Source organism: Pocillopora verrucosa, chromosome 12, assembly GCF_036669915.1.
Source record: "Pocillopora verrucosa isolate sample1 chromosome 12, ASM3666991v2, whole genome shotgun sequence".
Taxonomy (NCBI): Eukaryota; Metazoa; Cnidaria; class Anthozoa; order Scleractinia; family Pocilloporidae; genus Pocillopora; species Pocillopora verrucosa.
This window is the reverse complement of record NC_089323.1, coordinates 18,539,825-18,561,191: the sequence shown is the minus strand read 5'-3', so window position 1 is coordinate 18,561,191 and position 21,367 is coordinate 18,539,825. Positions and strand designations below refer to the sequence as shown.

The following is a 21,367-nucleotide window of genomic DNA, read 5'->3' as shown; positions in this document are numbered from 1 at the left end:
GAGGAAATTAGTGGATGATGATATACAATTTAAAAGAGTTTTTTCCTCCTAAAACTACTGAAGAAACGCGTCTACAAGCGAAACTTTCATTCTTCTTGTAATACTTGTTTCCGTGTTAAAATAATATCTACATAATTCGATTACAGGGGCAAAATATATCTCGCTCGCAATATGAGATACACCATGGTTAGGGTGCACCCTTCAATTCAAAGGTATTAACGTTTGCAAAGCCTACAACAGGCTCTGGGTACAAATCGGAGAGCTTTAGAGGCGTAGTATTTTAAATGAACTTTTCTACCTTGCTACAATCGTATCATTTAAGTTCATTACCTGAGCGACAGCCATAAAACTCAGCTCTCATTGAGATGTAACCATGCCATCCCCAAGGGTGCAGACGGAGGTAGCGAGTTTGTATTGGAGGTGAAAGAACGTTTTCAACAATGCTGATACGGTCACGATTTGCTGTGAAGTACTGGAAGAAAAAAAAGAAACAGGATGATTTTCAAACTCTGGGAAAGACATCCTTTCATCAGTTAGTTCTTCACAGGGTAATTTATTATTATCAACTGAGTTGATAACGTAAATTGGCCACCATAAAGATTTTAAAAGCTGACGTTTCGCCCTTCGTCACAGCGATTGGAGGAATTGTGGGTTGTGTGCGTGTTTAATTCCTTACTCCATCAACGCTGAATCAGACTCATTGAGATCATAAGAATAAATCAAATGATCACCAAATAAAGAAGCTCTTAATTTTTGACTACGCTCCTTCCATTGTTCATAACAGTCTCAAAGAGATTCCTGTGTAACCTCACCTTGTCCTGACTCCTCTGTCGGTATGTGGCCCAGTGCAGTGTGTCTAAGCTGTAAGTCAGCTTATATCGTGTCACCCACTGGTTCGCATCTCTTCTTCCTTGGGTGGCAATCTTTCTCACGGTGGTAACTCTACCAAAGTCCACCTTGAACCACTGATTATGATTTTTGTGTCTTGCAATCCAACAGAATGGTTTGTTTAAACGTCCATTGGGTGCTGTGTATCGTGCATTATACGCTGATGACGAGGTTATTTTTGCATTGGGGATTCTTCCAGATTCCAATCCCAATGGACGATTGCAGAGGGGAGCTACAGAATAAGTAATGAAGATGACAACTCAAAATTGCACAAATAAAGAATGATGAGAATAAAGAAAATTAACGGATTAATGGTTGATCCAATACCAAATTCTCCGAACTAACATCATAAGAATCATAAGAATGTAAGGTAACGAGAATTTCTAATGAGATCTTGTAACGTCGGTTTGTTTCTTTACTTTTTAACGAATAAATAACGTGAAAAACATCGGTGAATGTTCCCCCTTAGGAGTCCATGAATATTTAAGCCCAAAAATGTACAAATTTCTTGAACTGAACTTTCAGGACCGAGAAGCAGTCCTCGTCAATACTTAAAGCAAGTATATAGTATGAACTTCAAACATCACATTAGAAACTCGTTAACAGACGGGTAACAATCTACTTCACAACAATTCCGTGTCTTGCCTAGCTTTATAACTTACCAATAGGACAGCCAATGAAGTCTAATCTTATTGACATCCAGCCGTACCAAGTCAGAGGATGAACACGGACGTATGAAGCTGCGATTGACTTGGCAAAAGAGTTTGTTACTATTGTATGACGGTCACTGTTAGCTGAGAAAACCTGAAACACGAATGATTACAAGTAAAACAAAAAGTTTTAACTTCCCCTTTACACCACGTGTGAGGAGACAAACACAACACATGAAATTATAACCTTTCCCCGACAAAATAACCGTAGGCAGAACTTCCTATCTTAAGTCAACTTCACGCCGAGGTGAGGCACAAAACCCAAGTTTTCGAAATTGAATTGGCGCTCAGTGAAAAAAGGTTGCAAAAGGTGACAGATGGCACAGTTCTTGATATAGTTTATCCGTTCTTCTCAAACCTAGATCTTGTACTAGGACTTTGGGCGTTGTCAGTGTCTCAATGTACTTCAAGCCTAAATACCCCAAGAACCTTTAGTTCAAGTCTTTTCGATTTCCTGTTAAAAGTTCGAGAAAACGGCAACCTAGGGATAATTTTTTTGCCTAAGCAGTTCACAAATACCTTTGGGTACTTGATAAACTTAATTCCGTCCCTACTAAACATCAGGACAAAGCTCTTGACCCACTGATTAGCATCTTGCCGTCCTTGGGAGGAAATTCCAGTCAGCCTTGCTAATACCCCAAAGTAAACCTGGAGCCACTGGCCACGCGCGCTGCGCCGCGCACTCCATGACCAGCGGTGGTTGATGCGACCATGCCAAGGAGCTAAGTATCGGTTGTAGTAGGTAGAGGCTGTCAACGCGCCATCACTTATGCGTTTGTCTTCCACTCCAACTGGGACAGAACATCGTGCTGCGAGAAGATCATAAAAATAGTATTACTTTTTAAAACATAACAGGATTCAAATTTGACTGTCCTTGAACTAACGTTAAACTTTGCGCATATAAACACCGAGTACTGAAGTTTAATTGACTTAAGGGAGCACTTTAATGAACTTCTACAGAAGGGACGAGGGTTGAATGCCCTTGGAAACCATGCATATCAAGCGAAATGCATAACCACCTTTAGGAAAATTTAAAAAAATGTGATCCAACTCTTTTTAATCGAACCTTAGTATAGCGAAGTGTTGCGAAAAAGAAAAAGTATGCTTGTCATTTTGGTATCTGGAGGTTTTGCCCCATTGCAAGTTCGCCCCTTATCATCTTTGTGAATGTGTCCCCTGCAGTAAAGCAAGATCGCCTTCACCATTGCCAGTTCGTCCTTCAATTATAGTTAACTGTGTCGGAATGAAACCCTAGTATAGCGAAGTGTTACGAAAAAGAAAAAGTATGCTCGTCATTTTGGTATCTGGAGGTTTCGCCCTATTGCAAGTTCGCCCCCCTAACATCTTTGTGAATGTGTCCCCTGCAGTAAAGCAATTTCGCCTCCAACATTACCAATTCACCCTTCAATTATAGTTAACTGTGTCGGAAAGGGGTGGAAAACATCAAGGTCTACCTACTTCCATCAATCTGTCTTACGATATCAAGAAGTTTGAAGGGGACACACTAAGACATCTTAAAATAAAAATGAAAAGTCAGTGTAACCTGTGTGCGAAAATTCTATTTACCTTGCACACATCCATAGAATTCCACTCTCATGGAGATATGTCTGTACCATCCCCATGGATGAACTCTGATGTAACGAGCTATTATGCGGGGGAACAGGCGATATTGAACGATGGAATTCTGATCTCTGTTTCCAGTGAAATACTAAAGCGCAACATAAAAACACAATAAAGGTTAACAAATTAAACAAAATAAGTTGACTCGAGTTTAAGACTTACACTTTCTAAGATGAGTAAACCTGACAACAGGCCTGAGACCTTCCATAATATATAGATTTAGGCAAGCCTAAAAGCGGAGCTCGCATTTTTTTTTCCCGCTCGTCTCTTCAACAAAACTAAAGCCCCTACTATGGATAAAGTGCGTGGTAATATTAATAGATTTTCATTTGCAACTTCTCCGTGTCCGTGTAGAGGACTGATTATAAGATAGTGCCCGTGGTACAGTTGGCCGCGCATGCTAAAAGTAGCACCTTGTACGGTCGGTCGTACGGTCGTACATCCAAATTTTTCGGCTTGATGGGTTACTACTATTTTGTATAATTATGGGGCTACGCAAGCTCCGCTATAAGGAAGTTTAGGTCTACATCAGGCAAAGTGTATTAACGATTACAAGCAGAATGTTGGAGTGCCTTGAACAATATGCTGTGGCCGAAGAGAACATAAGTTCATTTTCTTCTATCTGGTGTCAGAGTTGAGCAATTTTAAGATGAGTGTTTATAGTAATCCAGGATTGTATTGATTTTCCTCAACTTTTTTTCTGTGATTGGTCCGGAAAAACTCGCACCATCCTCTCAACAAATCGGATGCAAAACTAAAAATCAATTGCGACTTGGAAATTCGCGTTTTCCCGCGCTTTAACCAATTTATTTTTTTTCACTTTGAGTTCTTATTGGCTAATGATAATGAAAGTCTTTGCTCTGATTGGTCCCGGGGTCATTTTGGTTTTGGTTTTTCGACACTCCATTGGAAACCGCTCCAGCATATTTATTTGAACATCGATCATAGATTGAAACTAACTCAGTACTTACCCGTCTAGCACTATTTAGTTTGTATTCCGCAAAGAAAACATAATCCTGGCTGTAGGACAAATAATACTGAGTCACCCACTGAGCGGCATCTTGTCGTCCTTGAGTTGCTATTTTAGTGACTCGCATTGTGCGACCAAAATCAACCGAGAGCCACTGGTAACGATTGTTGTGACGTGCGCACCACGCTCCCATCCGGGAACCAGCTCGTTTGAAGTGGAGTCTGCCATTGTTGGGACTATGGTTTTTGTCCCAGCTGGATGATGCAGTAATCTGGGAAGTTCGCAGTCGGCCGTTTTGCATCCCCAGTGGCTTGTTGCATTGTGGACCTAACAGACGGCAAAAAGAGAAAACGAATTAATTTTGAGCTATGTTCTGGCTAGTAACTGATCAGGGTTTTTACTCGTGAAGTTACGAAGGTCGTCCGAGTTTGCACGGTTCAAAGACCTTTGCACGAACCACTTTTTTTTTTTTTTTGTTCAATGTAAATTGCTTAAACAATAAAGCCCGTTTTGTTTGTAGGTTGGATAACTCTATAACTGGAGAAATCTTTATTCGGTGGATAGTTCACAACGTTCTCTAACTAACAGTCATTCGCTGGATAGCTATTAATCTCACTCACCAACAATACAACCGAAGAATTCCACCCTCATAGATATCCAACTTCGCCAAGTGACTGGGTGAAGCCTAAAGTAACGGGCCTTTATGGATCTCAAGAAACGGTTACAGACGACGATAAACCGGTCATAGTTTCCAGAGAAGATCTAGGTTGAGATAACAAAATACCATAATTTTTGGACAGACTACAATGTCAAATGATAGGCGCAATATTAACTTGGATCGAACAAGTATCGTACACGGGTAAGCAGGTGAGAACAAAAGTCCCGACATTCATAACGTAATGAAAAAAAAGAGATTTATACAGGGGAAACCTTCCCTGGCAGTTCTCAACATCTCTGGCAGCTCTGGGCTTATTTATTGCGTGATTTCAAGGGTATGCTATTTAGAGACTTTGATGCATTCTTTATGTTTCACACACAACTACGGAACAGTCAAACAAGGCTACAAGTCAAATGAGGCTGGAGAATAATTTGTCAACATTCTTTGATTAGAAAAGTTAACCTAGATTTAGACAATTGCAACCTTTGGTCTCAGTCTTCGAATATATAACAATTTAAACATTTGTAGAGCATTCATCCGCTAATTCTGAGTGTTTAAGGTTAGAATCCTCAGGGAGACAAAGATTTCTCTGAAGCCGGTAAACAATAATAATAATTGAACAATAAGTTATCACCTTTGTTCTGCGACCCTCCTTGTAGGTTATAAACCGCTGACCTCTGCTACTGAATGAAACATAATAGCTTGTCACCCATTGGTCAGCATTTTGACGCCCTTGAGTGCAAACCCGCGTGACTACAGTATCAGTTCCAAAGTCCACTTGTAGCCATTGTTTATTGTTTCTTTGACGTGAACACCAGGCTCCTCCGTTTCTTCCAGCGCGGCGCTGATGTAATCTGGCATTTCTTGCCGCACAGTAAAAGTTGTACGAAGAAGAGGCTCGGAACATTGGGTCTGGGATACGTCTATCTTCTAAACCGAGTGGAATGTCACATTTACCTGTAAGCAAATTCGTGTAACAGTAGATCAGTTTTTTACTCTTAGAAGTGATACACGTTCGTTTTCATTGAGATATCGATACGCTATCCAGAAAACATGAACGAACATAGGCACAATATCAAGTATGAAAATTTTACCTCAGTATAACTACAAATTATCGTAATTAATCCAAAATGAAATGTTTAGCAACGAGAAGGAAAAATGACTAAATTCATATCGAAAGTCGAGGAGATTTACGTTTTTAGAAAGGACGTTTTCAAATCAGATTATGAAATTTTAAGAGATTAAAGAATCAAGAAGGGAGCTTTACTAGTTAGGCATTGGAATCTAAAGAGATTAAAGATTCTAGAAGGGATGTTTGCCAGTTAGATTTTGGAATCTTAAGAAATGAAAGATTCTAGAATGGAGGTTTACTAGTTTGGTATTGGAATCTAAAAAGATTAAACATTCTAGAATGGATGTTTACTAGTTAGCGGTATTGGAATCTACAGAGATAAAAGATTCTAGAATGGATGTTTACTAGTTAGCGGTGTTGGAATCTAAAGAGATAAAAGATTCTAGAAAGGAGGTTTACTAGTTCAATTTTGAAATTTAAAGATTCTAGAATGAGAGTTTACTCGTTAGATATTGAAGAGAAATTGGGAGTTGAAGAGACTAAAGATGTAGAAGGTTTAATCAAAAGATTGTTCAAAAAATCAGTTGGTTCTCGTGGATAAGTCAATAATGTTTCATCTCGCCTTCAACTAATTGTTCCGAATTCTTCTGGTGTTATTTATTAACGTTTGTTGCGTTGTATCTGTTGTAATATTAACTTAACGCTTGGAACAGATGAAACAACACTTACTCCATGGGCAGCCGTACAACTCTAGTCTCATGGAAATGTGAGATCTCCAACCTCTTGGCTGAATACGTACAAATCTGCCATAAATTGGTGGATTGAAGGATCGTGTCTGAACTCCATTTCTATCGTAGTTACCTGGGAAAGTCTTAATAAAGAATAAAAAGAAATGGACGTGTTGATAAAAAATGAAATACTCTTCAAGTAAGCATTGAACAAGGGTCACTTTCTGGGAAGTTCAAGAGAAGTTACAATTGACTCCTTCAATCTATTTGACATTCAAACTTAAAATATTACCTACATCACAAGAACATGATGATTTCCAAGTGAGTCGAAGATCACAATCTAAAATGTTTACTACTTGGGCACTGTTCATCTCTTAACCCTTTAGCTCCCACAAGTGACCAAGACAGAATTTCTCCTTACAATATCAATACAATATCAAGCAGACAAGTGATGAGAATAAAGAAAAATATTAGTTATGGGATTATATGTTGATCCAATACCAAATTCTCCAAACTAAAATCACAAGAACTGTATGGGAGTCAGTAAGGAGAACTACTAATGAGATCTTGGGAGTTAAAGGGTTAAAGACAAATCAAAATAAAACAATAGAACCACATATTACCTTAACATTGTCCCACCACTCTCTAACATATGAGAAGCGCGTCCCATCATATCCATACAGGACCCAATAGGCTGTTACCCATTGATCAGCGTCTTGCCGTCCCTGGGTGTTGATACCCGATATTTTCATGGCCTTTCCTAAGTCAATCTGCAGCCACTGGTTATGGTTTTTGTGGCGGGAAGACCAGGCTCCCATAAGCCGTCCGCGACGCGGGCGGTGAAGTCGTGCCAAATATGGCCCGTGGTTTGCATCCCACGAAGACGAGGCTGTCATGGCAGAATTCCTGATGCGACCATTTTGAATGCCCACAGGGTAATTGCAGAAATTCTCTGTGAAAACGTAACTAAGAGTAAATATGACCGTATTCTTCAAGAGAGGAGAAGGAATTGCGTCAAGTAAGCGGTCATACACGTAGGTATTACGAGCGATGTAAACTGCACCCAAACACTAAACAGCTCATTTCGATTGTTAAACAAAAGGAGGTTGCATCTACATTGTTTCATGTTTACAAAATTATTTTGGGGCTAAGTATGGAGGCAGGTGCTCGAATCTGCTTCCATGTAGAACTTTCACTTTTTAGCTGTAACATTGTTCAGTGATGCCTGTGTGGAATACAAATGCCTGTTTTACCTACCTCAACGTATCATCAGATTAAACTTTTAGAAATTATTTAAATTTACTCTAGCAGCGATTGTAAAGAAAAGAAAAGACGACGATTGTACCAACGGTGAATATACATGTACCAGTTGTAACAGCGAGCGTTTAGAATTTATTTTAAGGCCCTCACCTCTGGCGCGGCAGCCATACAACTCTACCCTTATCGCAATATAACTTCGCCAGCTTCTTGGATGCAGACGGACAAAGCGCGCTTTGATAGGTGGGATGATACGGTGTGTCACAGTGTGATAAATATCATAGTTGCCACGGAATAGCTGAAACAGTAGAAATTGTAAATTGCGCTGATGTTTCACTGATACTCTTCAAACAAAGACAAGGCATGTGAAAGCCACGAAGTGAACAAAAGTAATTGCTGTTATAATTCAGTGAGAATAAAATAAATGGTCCTGTATGCAGATAAAAATCTGTTCGATTTGATACTGCACGATAAAGGAAAAACATTCTTCAAACCACACCAATATTAATGAGCGACGGAGTTATGCATCAGGTAAACAGTGCGCGAACGAACACGGAAGGGATACCCACGCAACATGATGAGAGCAGTGTGGAAAATTTGTCTCAAAAGGGAAAAAAATCAGACAATCCTTACCTTAATCCGGCCATAGGCAGCGTACATATTAAATCTCAGGCCCGTTCGGCTGTAAGAGAGTGTGTAACTCTTCACCCATTGATGAGCCTCTCTTCTTCCTTGTGTAGCGATTCCTTTGATGAGGCTCAATTGTCTCAAGTCGATCTGCAGAAACTGCTTGGTGTTCTGATGCCTGGCCACCCAGGCCCCTGTTCGTCCATGACCGTTGACAATGTTAAGCCGTGCTCGGTCAGGTCCGTGGTTGTAATTGTACGACGACGACGCCCGAAGATGACCCGACAAGATACGATGATCTTCCAAACCGAGAGGCATAGTGCAACGATCTAAAATTCACGTGGATCAGCTTTCAGTCAATGTGTCTACTAACCCATTATAAGCGAAAAATAGACATTTCGTGACTTTCCGATACTCCTACCAAACTTAATTTCTTGTCTAAAAATTTATGCTAGTTAGTATACGATTGTTACGAAACCTCAAGACAACAATTATTCACGGAACTCTAACTTCCTTTTTTTTTCCTTGTCTCATGATAGTTCTTATCCATATACCTGTGAAGCATCCATACAACTCAACTCTCATAGAAATGTGAGAGCGCCATCCCCAGGGCACCACTCGGACGGCACGGCATTTGAGTGCTGGATTAAACGGGTTCATGACAACAGAGTTTCGGTCTCGATTTCCAGCGAAGTACTGTGGGAAAAAATTGAACTTTTAATTTTCTATACCCATAAGGCAATTCATACGCATTGTAAGGAAGCAAAAACTAAAAAAAAATCAAACTTGAACCAGAAGAATCACAACAACCAATCAAACCAAAGGTGCACAACACCAGGAACTAATGAGGACTCGCGGTGCTTGCGTGATAAGTGTAGAAAACGATTGACCCTTTTTAAGAGAGAGTTTCCCCTCTTTCTGTTAGATCTCCTCTAAAGTATTGCGCATATTTCAAAAATTGACCCTTCATCCAGGACAGTTCTGATAATTATGAACGGCGAGATAATTCCCATAAATGGGGAGCCAGGCTTAGTAAAGAATATAAGGGCTAGTTCTCCTCATAACTCTTCACTCACTCTTCTGCTGTTGCGCTCTTTGTATTCGCTGAAGCGAAGTAAGTCCAAGCTGTGCATCACATAATACTGTGTAACCCACTGATCAGCGTCTTGTCGTCCTTGGGTAGCAATTCTGATTATTTTTGCCGCCCTTCCAAAGTCCACCTGCAGGTACTGATGACGATTATTGTGTTTCGCTGACCAGGCCCCCATGTATCGTCCGCGGCGACCCCAGTGAAGTCTTCCCAAGAAGGCAGCATGGTAATTATTCCACTGAGACGAGGCAGTTACCATGCTGTTTTTGATTGCGCCTGTCTGGAGACCCATCGGTCGGTTACAACGACGTCCTACGCGAAAGAATGTCATTATAATGTTATAATTGGTCAGCCCTTTAGTCCTTATCTGTAACTAATCTCCTATTTCTCTTCACACCTCCACTGTTAATTCAAACATGAAGGCGACGAGAATGAAGGGAAGGATAGCTACCTGAAGAAGCTCATAATTTTTGACTAATTCACAAAATGTAAGCGGCAAAAAATAAGTCAAAGAATTATGACGTATCTCCATTCAAATCATACTATCCAAAACATTCCGACAATTATTATACTTTTTCCCGTTCTGCTTACAATAACATGCACATATATGCAACCATACAAAAACGCATGTGACGTTTCCAAACGTCCCTCTAAAAGCATTGAACCGTTCGCCGAAACAAAGATGGACATAAAAAGAAAAACACAGTAACCGCCAACTTTGTTTATTTTATGCATATATTTTTCAAAAGTTGCGCTGTGAAATGCCTTCCTGAAGCTAATTAATGCAGTTGCACTCACCAAGCACACATCCGTAAAGTTCAACCCGCATGGAGATGTGTCCATACCAGGTTCTGACATTGATACGAACAAAACGAGCAGCAAACGGTCTGAACAGACGATGTGTGACGACGAAGTATCTCTCTTGATTGGCCGGGAAGATCTGTTTTGATATGGACAGGATAGGAGAGACAGTAAAAAATTAATATTTTAAGTCTAATAAACAGTACTTATCCAATTTTATGTAAAGACTGAAATACCACGAGCACCTGTTTGTACGATCAACGCCAAAAACGTTTCGTTAATTGCATCGGTAAACCCATTAAAAATTGTGGTAAATTTTAGAAAAAGTAACAGACCACACTTTTCATTGGTTTACTAGCGTGGGTTAATAGTAGCGTATTAGCCCACGAAAAAAGTTGGTAAATCACGAGCCGGAGGCAAAGGAAACGTTAAGTCAATGTAAGGATTGCAATTATCGTCTTTGACTAATTCGACGTAGTTCTCCAAACTAACAAACAAACAAACAAACAAAAAGGTGGTGTACTTACCCTAGTGCGCCTATTTTCCTTGTAAGGATAAAACCTGACAGCATTGTTACTAATCGACAGCGTGTAACTAGTAACCCATTGATTAGCATCATATCTGCCTTGAGTGGCAATCTTCTTAACGACAGATTTGGCTCCGAGGTCGATCTGCAGCCATTGTCGATTGTTGTTAATCCTAGCTATCCAGCCGCCACGGGTTGCACCGTGATTCCGAGCCTGCAGTCTGGCAGACCATGGACCATAATATCGGTTGTAGAACGTGGACGCAGACATCATAGATTGCGTTATGCGGCCATCTTGGATTCCGAGCGGCGCTTCGCACTTGTCTGCAGTTATAGTGAGGCGAAAAATGAAAGCGTAACAAGCGATTAATAGGAAAATAGAAAATTAAGACAATTTTGATAATGAGAATAAATTGTGAAAGAGTGGTCAGATTCTCAGATTTTCAACCGTTTGAACCCTATTTAAACTCGTCTGAAAACTTTGATCAACCGGTTAAACTTAAAACGGTTTTTTCCAAATAAAAGAGGTGTGAATTCAATCGGCCAACCCAACGTGAAGCCATTGATCCCAATACAACACGACTTAATGTTATATAGTCTATGCACAACAGCTTCGATGTCATATTTTTCTTCCCTATTTTACCTGCTTTGCATCCATAGAACTCTATCCTCATACTGATGTGCCGATACCATCCTCGTGGAATAATGCGCATAAAACGAGCGATCACCGGTGGGTTAAGTACATTACATACGAGACTGTGTTGGTCTCGGTTTCCTTGGAAGTACTGTAAGATGCAACCAATAAATAACAGTTTAAAGGGCACATGCAATATAAATATCACATGAAATGTCAAGGGTTACTTTTAAGCTTGTTTTGTTTAAAAGTTCCAAACGCTTCATGAATCGGATTATTTATAAGAAAGGCCTTCGCAATGCCTTCCACGCTTTTCCTTAAAACGTAGGAAGAATACTGAAGGAAGTGTCATGAGAAATGAAGACGTGGGTTAAAAATGATTTCCCATTTTTAACAGTGCTTAAAACAGACGCATTTGGGAAAAGTTTTCCTCGGTAGACTCAGTACTTTCGTCCTAATTCCTTTCCAATTTTTTCTGTTTCCATGATTACGATTCACATTAATCCCACATAGCAAATTTCTTATTTAACTTTAACTCAGGCGATGAAACGACAAAATAGTCCTGCATTGATTTAGTTGACAGAGTAAACCTTGTAGTACGATATTTTCTTTCAATAAGTGCCGCTGATAATACGTACCACATCGTTACTCTTGTATCTGTACATGGTCCAGTGTGTTCCATCTTGACTGTACGTCACTTGGTATCTTGTTACCCATTGGTTGGTATCCTGTCGACCTTTTGTGACTATTTTCTTGATTTTCATCGGTCGTCTAAAGTCCACTTTAAGCCACTGATGGTGATTGTTGTGGCGTGCGCTCCAGGCCCCCCTGTACCGACCCCGTTTGACTGTCCCCAGCCTAGACAGTCTGGCATTGTGGTATTTGTCCCACTCTGAAGAAGCTGTGATTTGCTTATTCCTGATAGCACCACTCTTCATACCCAAGGCTTTGTTACAAACAGCAGCTGTATCAAAATAAAAATTTGCGAAAATATAAACATTTTGGCAAAAAACAATAACAAACAATAACGAAGAAAATTTAAAGAATTGAAAATTCGCCCCTTTTTTACACCCCCTCCCTATCTAAAAGTGCATGCACCCCCCCTCCTGGCAAGCCTGAAATCTAGTAAGTCCCCGCAAGGAGGGAGGGGTTCATAGCTTAGCAATAGGCTTACGGTAAACGGGTTTTCTTATACGTGCAATTGCAAAACAAATAAACAAAGGAAAAAAAAAAGAAAAAAGAAAACTGATAAAAGTGTATCTGACTGCTGTGCACAGCATTTTTTTATTGATGAAAGCTTCAAAACTTGATTGCTATTTGTTTTCTACTCTGCGATAACTTCTCAAATACCTGAGCATCCATACAATTCGATTCTCATTGATATCCAACTGTACCAGGTCTTAGGGTAAACCCTGACATACACTGCTGGGAGTCTCTTTCTGAATCGATGATACACCAATGAGTGGCGGTCTGTGTTGGCTGTGAATAACTTTAACAATCCAAAAACACATGTTATTATGTGAAAAAGTTGTTCACGGCATCATTATAACGAGTACAGTCAAATTGTATCTAGCGATTGGTCATGTGACTGTTACATAGAGTGCAATCGGCTGATTCGTTTGGAATCCTTATAAAGCTATGAAAAAAAAGTTACGGAGACCACGTCGAAACTTCATTGCACCCATCTCGAAAACTAACATGACCAAAGAACTCTTAACCCTTTCAAATATTTCTGGAGACCTCTGTAAGCGTAGTTAAGTGGGTTTTGATTCTTATAGAATTTAAAAAAAAACAAAAAAAACGACGCGTATCGGGAGTCATCATTGTCAATTTTTTTGTGGAAAATAGTTCTAAAGTGAAAAGAGCCAATTATTTGTTCACTGATAAAATTTCTAAAAGTATATCATTACGAGTATTTGAAAGAGGCGTACCATCAGAGTTACTCTCTGTCACTCCCTTAAAGCCAATATAAAGTAAAAAAATTGGTCATCGGTTACCTTGACTCTTCTATTCTCCTTATACTGAGTGAAATCCACTCCATTCATTCCATACGACACAGTGTAACTCTTCACCCATTGGTTTGCATCCTGTCGGCCTTGGGATCCAATGCCTCTCACACGGTAGATTTCCACCATATTAACCTGAAGCCATTGTTTGTTGTTACGATATCGAACACTCCATGACCAGCGGTGATTAAGTCTTCCATGCCACGGTGCAAGGTGATGGTTGTAATATGATGAAGCAGAAAACTGGCCATTTGGGATTCTCTTGTCTTCCAAACCAAGAGGAACACCACACGGGTCTAGGATTCAGGGGAAGGAAAATATGATCCAAATGAGAAACCTTCTGGCAAGCAGATTTATTTTTTTTGAAGGTTCAAATTCAATAACGTTACCAGTCCAAGTTGTCGAATAAAGTAGAAAAAAATTATATTGCAAGAAAGAACTTTAAAGAAACTAATCTATATGGAAGTCTGATTTTTTAAATTAATAAATATTGGAGCAAAATTATAAACGAATAATAACCTTGTCTTCTAAGAATTGAGAAAAATTGTGTCATGTTGGTGGCCAGTGAAGGTAATAATCGCGTAGAATTTACTTATTCGTCCCAGGCAGATAAACAGAAGTACCGGATTTTAAAAAGTTGTTGTTTAAGCGTCAGCTGTCTGTCAGAGCAAAAAATTCACGATAAATCAATCTTCTGAAAAGGCCTCTATTTAACTGATCTTTTGACACGTTTGGGTAAAAAGCGCTCATCACTTAGAGATATTTGGACTACGACAGTTATTTTCAGAGCTCTCTTGTCTAAGCAAATGTACCTTCTGGGCATCCAAAGAACTCCACTCTCATAGAAATATGTCTGTACCAGCCCCACGGACGAATGCGCACAAACCGAGCTTTGATTGGTGGAAACAGACGATATTGCACAACACTGTTCTGATCCCTGTTTCCTGTAAAGTACTGTGAAAGTAACATTACCAGTCAAAACTTTGCATTTATGTTCAGAATTTTGCAATTATAAGGAAAGGGCTGACTAAAATCAATGCATGTTTAATCAAAAGAAATCTATTAACTTTAAAATGCTCATCAAAGATATCACAGTATCAAATTCGACCACACTAGTTCGCCTCCATCTCGACAAGGTCTCCCCGAATCTTTCGACTCGTTTCCTTAAGGCAGAACCTGTCCCTGAAGAATCCGACACACTTATGTATCGCTCTGACGAAAGGAGTCGAGTTGAAGACTTGGGGGCGAACGGGGAAAGGGTGAACTTGTCTCAATTGATGAGGCGAATCAGTTCCTCGAGAGTCTCTTTATTCTTGGATGGGAGGATTGGTTGGGTTAGTTAGCAGCTATAAAACAAGGCACAGACTTCATTTCCAATTTGCAGCACTTGCAACAGAGCTAATCCGAGACACACGGATACCTACAACATTTCATAAAACCTGATCTGTTTATTACCTTTCGGTTGCTATTTTCCTTGTAGTCAGTGAACGTGGAACCATCTTGGCTGTACTCTACAAAGTATTGCGTGACCCACTGTGCGGCATCCTGTCTACCTTGCGTAGATATCTTCACCACGCGCATGGCTCGATAAAAGTCTACCGCAAGCCACTGGTAGCGGGTGTTGTGCCTGGCACACCAGGCTCCCATACGGGAACCTGTTCGGCGGAAGTTTAGTCGGGCATTGCGAGGACCATGATTAACATCCCAGCTCGAAGAGGCTGATAGTTGGGTTTGCCGAATGCGGCCATTTTGCATACCGAGTGGTTTGTCGCATCTTGGACCTAACCGAGGAAAATTTCAGGCATGAGGAGACTACTACATTATAATAAGGAAACACATACACACATCTGTTTTCAAATTTTTTCTTACTCTTTTCCTGACTTTTCCTTGGTATAAATAAAAACGCCCTTGATCAGATAACGACAAATATAACATACTGTGGTAACGTTCAGTCCCCCCTCCGCACCCCCCTTACAACAGACCAAAATTTCCACGAATCGCGGAAAGAAATTTTGAGCGCGACAGATAGCAATGGAATGAAACCGAGAGAAATGGATGTTTTAAAAAGTTCGAATCTCACATTTTCCTACGAGTATTCCACTGAAATTTAGTTTTTCCAGATTCCAACGAAATTCACTCATTCCTTGACCTTGAAGAGTTTCTTCTAACTTTTTTCTCATTTTAACAAACACTAAATGTATAATACAATTTCTTTATTCATTCATCTCTTTGTTGATAAAAACGTCTTATCTTTCCCCTATTGAATTTGCATTTTTGCAGGCTAAACCACACTGGGGAGAAAAAAAACTCCAAAACGTAGGCCTAGAAAAACCGCAAAAACTAAATAAGAAAACCAAAGTATCAGAAAACTCAAGCAGAAAATAAATTCCTCTCAGAGCATCTTTGTTATAAGATATTTATAATTATTGTATACCTACCAATAATACAGCCATAAAATTCCACTCTCATTGAAATCCAGCTTCGCCAAGTAACTGGATGAATCCTAAAGTACCTTCCAGACAGTGGCCTCAGGAATCGATTGGTGACAACCATGTATCGGTCATAATTGCCAGCGAATATCTATACAGGGAGAGAAACAAATTTGCCACCGTCACTAAGGCTTTTGGAAAATGGCTTCCTACCAATAAGTAAACTTAATATTTTGCATATCATGAGCGATTTAGGAGCAAGTATCAGGTGTATGCCGGGTTTGCATTGGCTTTACATTACTCTGCTTTGTGATTCGTCTAAAAAAAATTTTCGTTACCCTTCTAACCAATCAGAAGCGAACCTAGAACTAACTGACAATTAGCAAGCGGCGTTTTCCCGCGCTTCAGGCACACTGCTCATTCTGTCGTACCTTTAATATATAGCTAAGGCGGTTTTAAGTCCGAAACAAAAGGCCTTTTTATACAGGATTCAAACTAGTGTACCTTAGTACGGCGTACTTCTCTATAAGGTATATAATGTTGACCATCTCGGCTAAAAGTTATATAGTAACTTGTGACCCATTGATCAGAATTTTGACGACCTTGGGTAGAAACACGGGTTACTCGAGTAAGTCCTCCAAAGTCGAACTGAAGGAACTGTCGTCTATCGCTTCTTTTTGCGCACCAAGCTCCTCCAAATCTTCCCACTCGTCTCTGGTGGAGCCTGGCGTTTCTTGGTGCACAGTAGTAGTTGTAAAATGAGGAAGCAGTGATGAGCTGGTCGGGGAAGCGACCATCTTCAACGCCGAGTGGTACATCACAACGGTCTAAGGAAGAAAAAAAGGATTAACATATAGTTCATTCAGAGTGTTAGCAGTAAATCAAAAGAAGTAACAATCTGTGTATGAAAAAATCTGAGGTTAACGCGAATTCAGTGGAAATTTGGAAGATACCCCACGGATTGAAGATAGTTTTGGCAGGCCGTATTGGTATAGAAAATAACTGAAGGTTGACGGTCAAGTTTGGCAGTTGTATATATAGCGTTCTGTTATTTTTTCTAGAAAGCTAATTTACACATAACGCAAACTAAGTTCTCTATAGAAAGACACTATCACACGGTTGTCATGAAATATACTATCATGCATTAGACTTACTTTACTAACTAATCATTAAATTCGGTTTTCGCATGATATCATGAATTATCACACCTCGTATCTGTGTTATCTGCCTCAGCCCTCGGCTTTGGAAGATAGCTTGGACCCCGGTTTTGATGGTTCATGACATGCTCAATCTCATCCAATCATTGCTTATCACATTCCTTTTTCGAAGCATTTACAGGAGAGAGTAGCATCTAACATTTACAAGAGATAAGAGTTTTTCCAAAAACTACATGGCAAACAGACTTACTCCATGGACAACCGTACAACTCAAGCCTCATTGAAATGTGTGATCGCCAGCCGCGCATTTGCAGTCGAACAAAACGTCCATAGATGGGATACGGCAGAGGATTGTTGCGTATGGAATATCTGTCCACATTGGCAGGGAAAGTCTATGAAAAAAAAATTATTTTCACGGAATCAATTAATAAGAGCATCTTTCCTTACAATGACATAGAGTGGTACCTTTACGTACATTTCGAGACGAAAAAAAGAAGCTTAATCCGTGGATTTTCTTATGACCAAGAGGGAGTTAAAGCACACACGTCAGTGTTAGATATACGGACAATGACCGAAAGTTGGGAGTTCTTTATTCTATAACCTTTTGTATGTGACGTTTAGCTTAGAAGGCTAAAAAAAGGCATGTCCGATTTTTTATTCGGCATCAAAGCGCTTCAGACGTGGAGGCTCTGTACTTTTGGTCGCCGCTCGCGTCTCATGTCTGTGTTAATGAGCCACCCACCTAACCTTTACCTTGAGTATGAAAAATCACACGCCTACACTTCTGTCCCACACTTCCGGCACAAAATCACCTGAAGCTTTTGAAACCAACCCTCCGAATAATAATTGTTTTGCTTGGACTAGATCTTTTAGTGCATGTATTGTGTACCCCAAAATCCTGGGACACAGAGGAAACAGCGATGACGTACAAATAGATTGTTTGCCCCGTAACTTTCGCAATTGGTCGCGTAAAGGTTCTAACCTGCCACCTAAACTCACATAGGGGTCCATTGTTAGATTCCTGCATACTTTATCCAACACACAAAAATAAACACAAATAACACGATAGTTTAAACTAACGCTTACCTTCACCACATCCCACCAATTCTTAACCTTAGCAAACTTCACTCCGTCTGCGCTATAGAGAACATAAAACGCTGTCACCCATTGTGCGGCTTCATATCTGCCTTGTGTAGCCAAACCAGTGACCTTCATGGACCTGTGCAGATCAACCTGAATCCACTGATTGTAGTTGTTCTTCTTAGCAGACCAAGCACCCATCAGTCTGCCACGGCGCATGTTCCCAAGTCTGGCAAGCCAAGAAGCATGGTTTTTGTCCCACTGAGATGAGGCTGTGATGGCCGCATTTTTGATTCGGCCACTTTGTATACCAAGAGGTCTGTCGCATACATATTCTGGCAAACCGAAAAGAAACAAACAAAGAGATGTATAAACATTTTCTCCTTATTTTGAAGGGTTAAAGTAGATGTCAAGATGACGAATTCCCCAAGCCTTGATCTATAGCAGTAAAGAAAACCTTTATCGCTTCATGCTTTTCGCAGCTCTACAGTTTAATTACTCAGAGTTAATTACTTTTCTTCTCTCCCTCAAATTCAACTCATACCTTCACCAGCAGAAATTATCTTAAGTCTTAGAATCATCTCCAACATAAAGTCGCTTTTGTTGTCTTACAATAAGTAGGATTTCAACAAAAGTATCTTTTGCTGATTTGCTACATCGTGTTTGCAGTGTTCAAATGTTTACCTTTATATCGGCACCCATACAACTCCACTCTCATGGCAATATATGACCTCCAGGTCTTGGGATGAATCCTTATATACTGGGCTCTAATGAAAGGTGATACTCTCTGGGCAACAGTATGGTAAATATCATAGTTTCCACGGAATCTCTGCGTGAACGTAACCACGAAGCATACGAGGTAAGTAAGTCTGACATTGGTTATGTCTTCTTATTATAGACACAGTGAGCTATTTCACCTGTTTTCAGTAATACATAACGAATACCGGATAACGTATAACGTTTAACAAATACGTTCCCTTAGCCAAGCAGAAGCGCGTAATTACGATCCCCACGATCACTCTTCGTAATGACGAACGTCTGTTGAAGCGAACGTCCGTTATAGCGAGCTCCCGTTTTAGCAAACCTCTGTTTTAACGAACAGCGCCCGACAGTTCGTTATTCTAAGATTCCCTGGTAGACCGCCGTAAGTTATCGAATAGTCGTAAGCCAACCACTTCAAACAAAAAGGAACAAACAAATGTAAAGTTGTGTACAAGTTTACCTTTACTCTTCCACCAACTGCATAAGCTCTAAACCTTCGGCCATCTTTGCTGTATGAGACAACATAACTGGACACCCACTGATGAGCTTCTCTCCTTCCCTGTGTGGCGATTCCTTTGATGATACACATCTGCCTCAAGTCAATCTGCAGCCATTGCTTAGTGTTTCTATACTTGGCTACCCAGGCCCCTGTGCGGCTGTGACTGGCGTAGATGTTGAGACGTGATCGATCGGGGCCGTGGTTGTAGTTGTATGATGATGAAGCACGAAGATGTCCTGACAAGATACGGCGATCCTCCATACCAAGAGGTATGGTGCAACGGTCTGAAAAGAAGGGAAAAATTAACCTCAATTAACAAGTAAGAGCAACTCCACAACCGTGGCTAACAATCAGAACAACTAGAAGCCACATTTCACAAAGAATTCATTCCATTACCACAAATGTGAAGTTGCTTGGTAGTCCCAAAAGCTTTATTTAGACAAGTACATGTATTTCTCAAACCGAAATAAGATTCGGAAAAAACTTGGGGCTGAATGCAATGTTCTCGGTTAGAAGAACGTCTGCTTCCTATGTGGATAATGTTGTTTCTTGCTTAAAAGTTTTTTTTTCACCATTTTGGAACCAATTTGGAAAATACTTCATTCGTTTGCTGTAAACCTAAATACAATGAACACTTCTGCACCTGTGAAACATCCATAGAACTCAGCTCTCATGGAGATGTGTCTGTACCATCCCCAAGGATGAACCCGGATGTAACGACATCGAATCGCAGGATTAAATGGGTTGTGGACCACACTGTTACGGTCTCGATTTCCGGTGAAGTACTATCGAAGGATTAGGGAAAAAATGTGAATTAGCAACCTCTGAAAAGTAAGGCGACATATCGTAAAAATTCACGTTATGCATGGACGCTAAGCAAGCAGAGGATAATCTTCTGTTTGTGTTGTAAATCATTTACTTTTATTTTCTTTCCTCTGTCTTTTCTTTCTTTCTTTTTCCTTTCCTTCTTCCCTTCTTTACAGTTTCTTTCCCCCTTTCGTGCTCTTTTCCTCTTTTACCAATTGTCGTCGAGCTAATGGTCGTTATGTTCAATTACATGTTCAATTTGCAAAGACCCAATGTTTTCCCAATCGAATGCGGTCACGTAATTTCCCTAGGGCGCTAATTTCTTCTCGCTGCATAATATCTTAATGATTACAAACGTTCATACCTTCCTATTGTTTCTCTCCTTGTATTCCACAAAATTGACCAGATTCACACTGTACGTAATATAATACTGCGTGACCCATTGATCAGCATCGTGCCTTCCTTGAGTAGCTATCTTGATGATCTTGGACGGCCTTGTGAAATCAATCTGTAGATACTGGTATCTGTTGTTGCTCCTGGCACTCCATGCACCCATGTACTTCCCAGCCCGCGGGCGATGAAGTCTCGCCAGGAAAGCAGCGTGGTATTTATCCCACTGAGAAGACGCTGTCATTAAGTGATTTCTGAGGCGTCCGTTTTGTAAGCCCATTGGTTGGTTACACATTCGGCCTTGAGTAAAGAGCGAGAGAAAGAAATAAAGAAGTAATAATAAATACAAGTTCAATGGCCGTTACCGAGGGATATCCACGTGGTAAGTATTCGTCGCCTGTTTCTAAATCGAATTGGAATTTGGAATTTAGGCTTTTTAGAGAAAGTGAAACCGTAGGGGCTGTAGAAGAACTTTCAGACCAAGCAAGAAAATCAACAACTTTCTCAACCCACATGTAACGCCAAGTCCTGGAATCAAACCCAGGCTTCTGTGGTGGAAAACTAAAGTGTTCAAGTCGTGATTGGTTTGTTTCGCACCCGGCTGGCTAATAAACATGACTCGAATTTTCTAGACCAATCACCGCCATAGTGAAGTA

General features: G+C 40.2%; 1 protein-coding gene across 1 annotated transcript in view; it reads right to left on the bottom strand.

Annotated features, from left to right (window-relative positions):
• LOC131771490 (uncharacterized) overlaps positions 1-21,367 on the bottom strand; it is a 118,957-nt gene that overhangs the window by 43,325 nt on the left and 54,265 nt on the right. Inside the window, 30 exon segments of the mRNA XM_066158925.1 lie at positions 331-472; positions 813-1,120; positions 1,551-1,692; positions 2,118-2,407; positions 3,165-3,306; positions 4,190-4,515; positions 4,809-4,950; positions 5,481-5,803; positions 6,648-6,789; positions 7,270-7,598; positions 8,057-8,201; positions 8,537-8,859; positions 9,085-9,226; positions 9,607-9,932; positions 10,419-10,560; positions 10,949-11,271; positions 11,591-11,732; positions 12,220-12,545; positions 12,932-13,070; positions 13,579-13,883; positions 14,400-14,541; positions 15,043-15,368; positions 16,026-16,167; positions 16,521-16,843; positions 17,424-17,565; positions 18,260-18,588; positions 18,938-19,082; positions 19,476-19,798; positions 20,158-20,299; positions 20,686-21,011. Of these exon segments, the coding sequence (XP_066015022.1) occupies positions 331-472; positions 813-1,120; positions 1,551-1,692; positions 2,118-2,407; positions 3,165-3,306; positions 4,190-4,515; positions 4,809-4,950; positions 5,481-5,803; positions 6,648-6,789; positions 7,270-7,598; positions 8,057-8,201; positions 8,537-8,859; positions 9,085-9,226; positions 9,607-9,932; positions 10,419-10,560; positions 10,949-11,271; positions 11,591-11,732; positions 12,220-12,545; positions 12,932-13,070; positions 13,579-13,883; positions 14,400-14,541; positions 15,043-15,368; positions 16,026-16,167; positions 16,521-16,843; positions 17,424-17,565; positions 18,260-18,588; positions 18,938-19,082; positions 19,476-19,798; positions 20,158-20,299; positions 20,686-21,011 (6,939 nt within the window).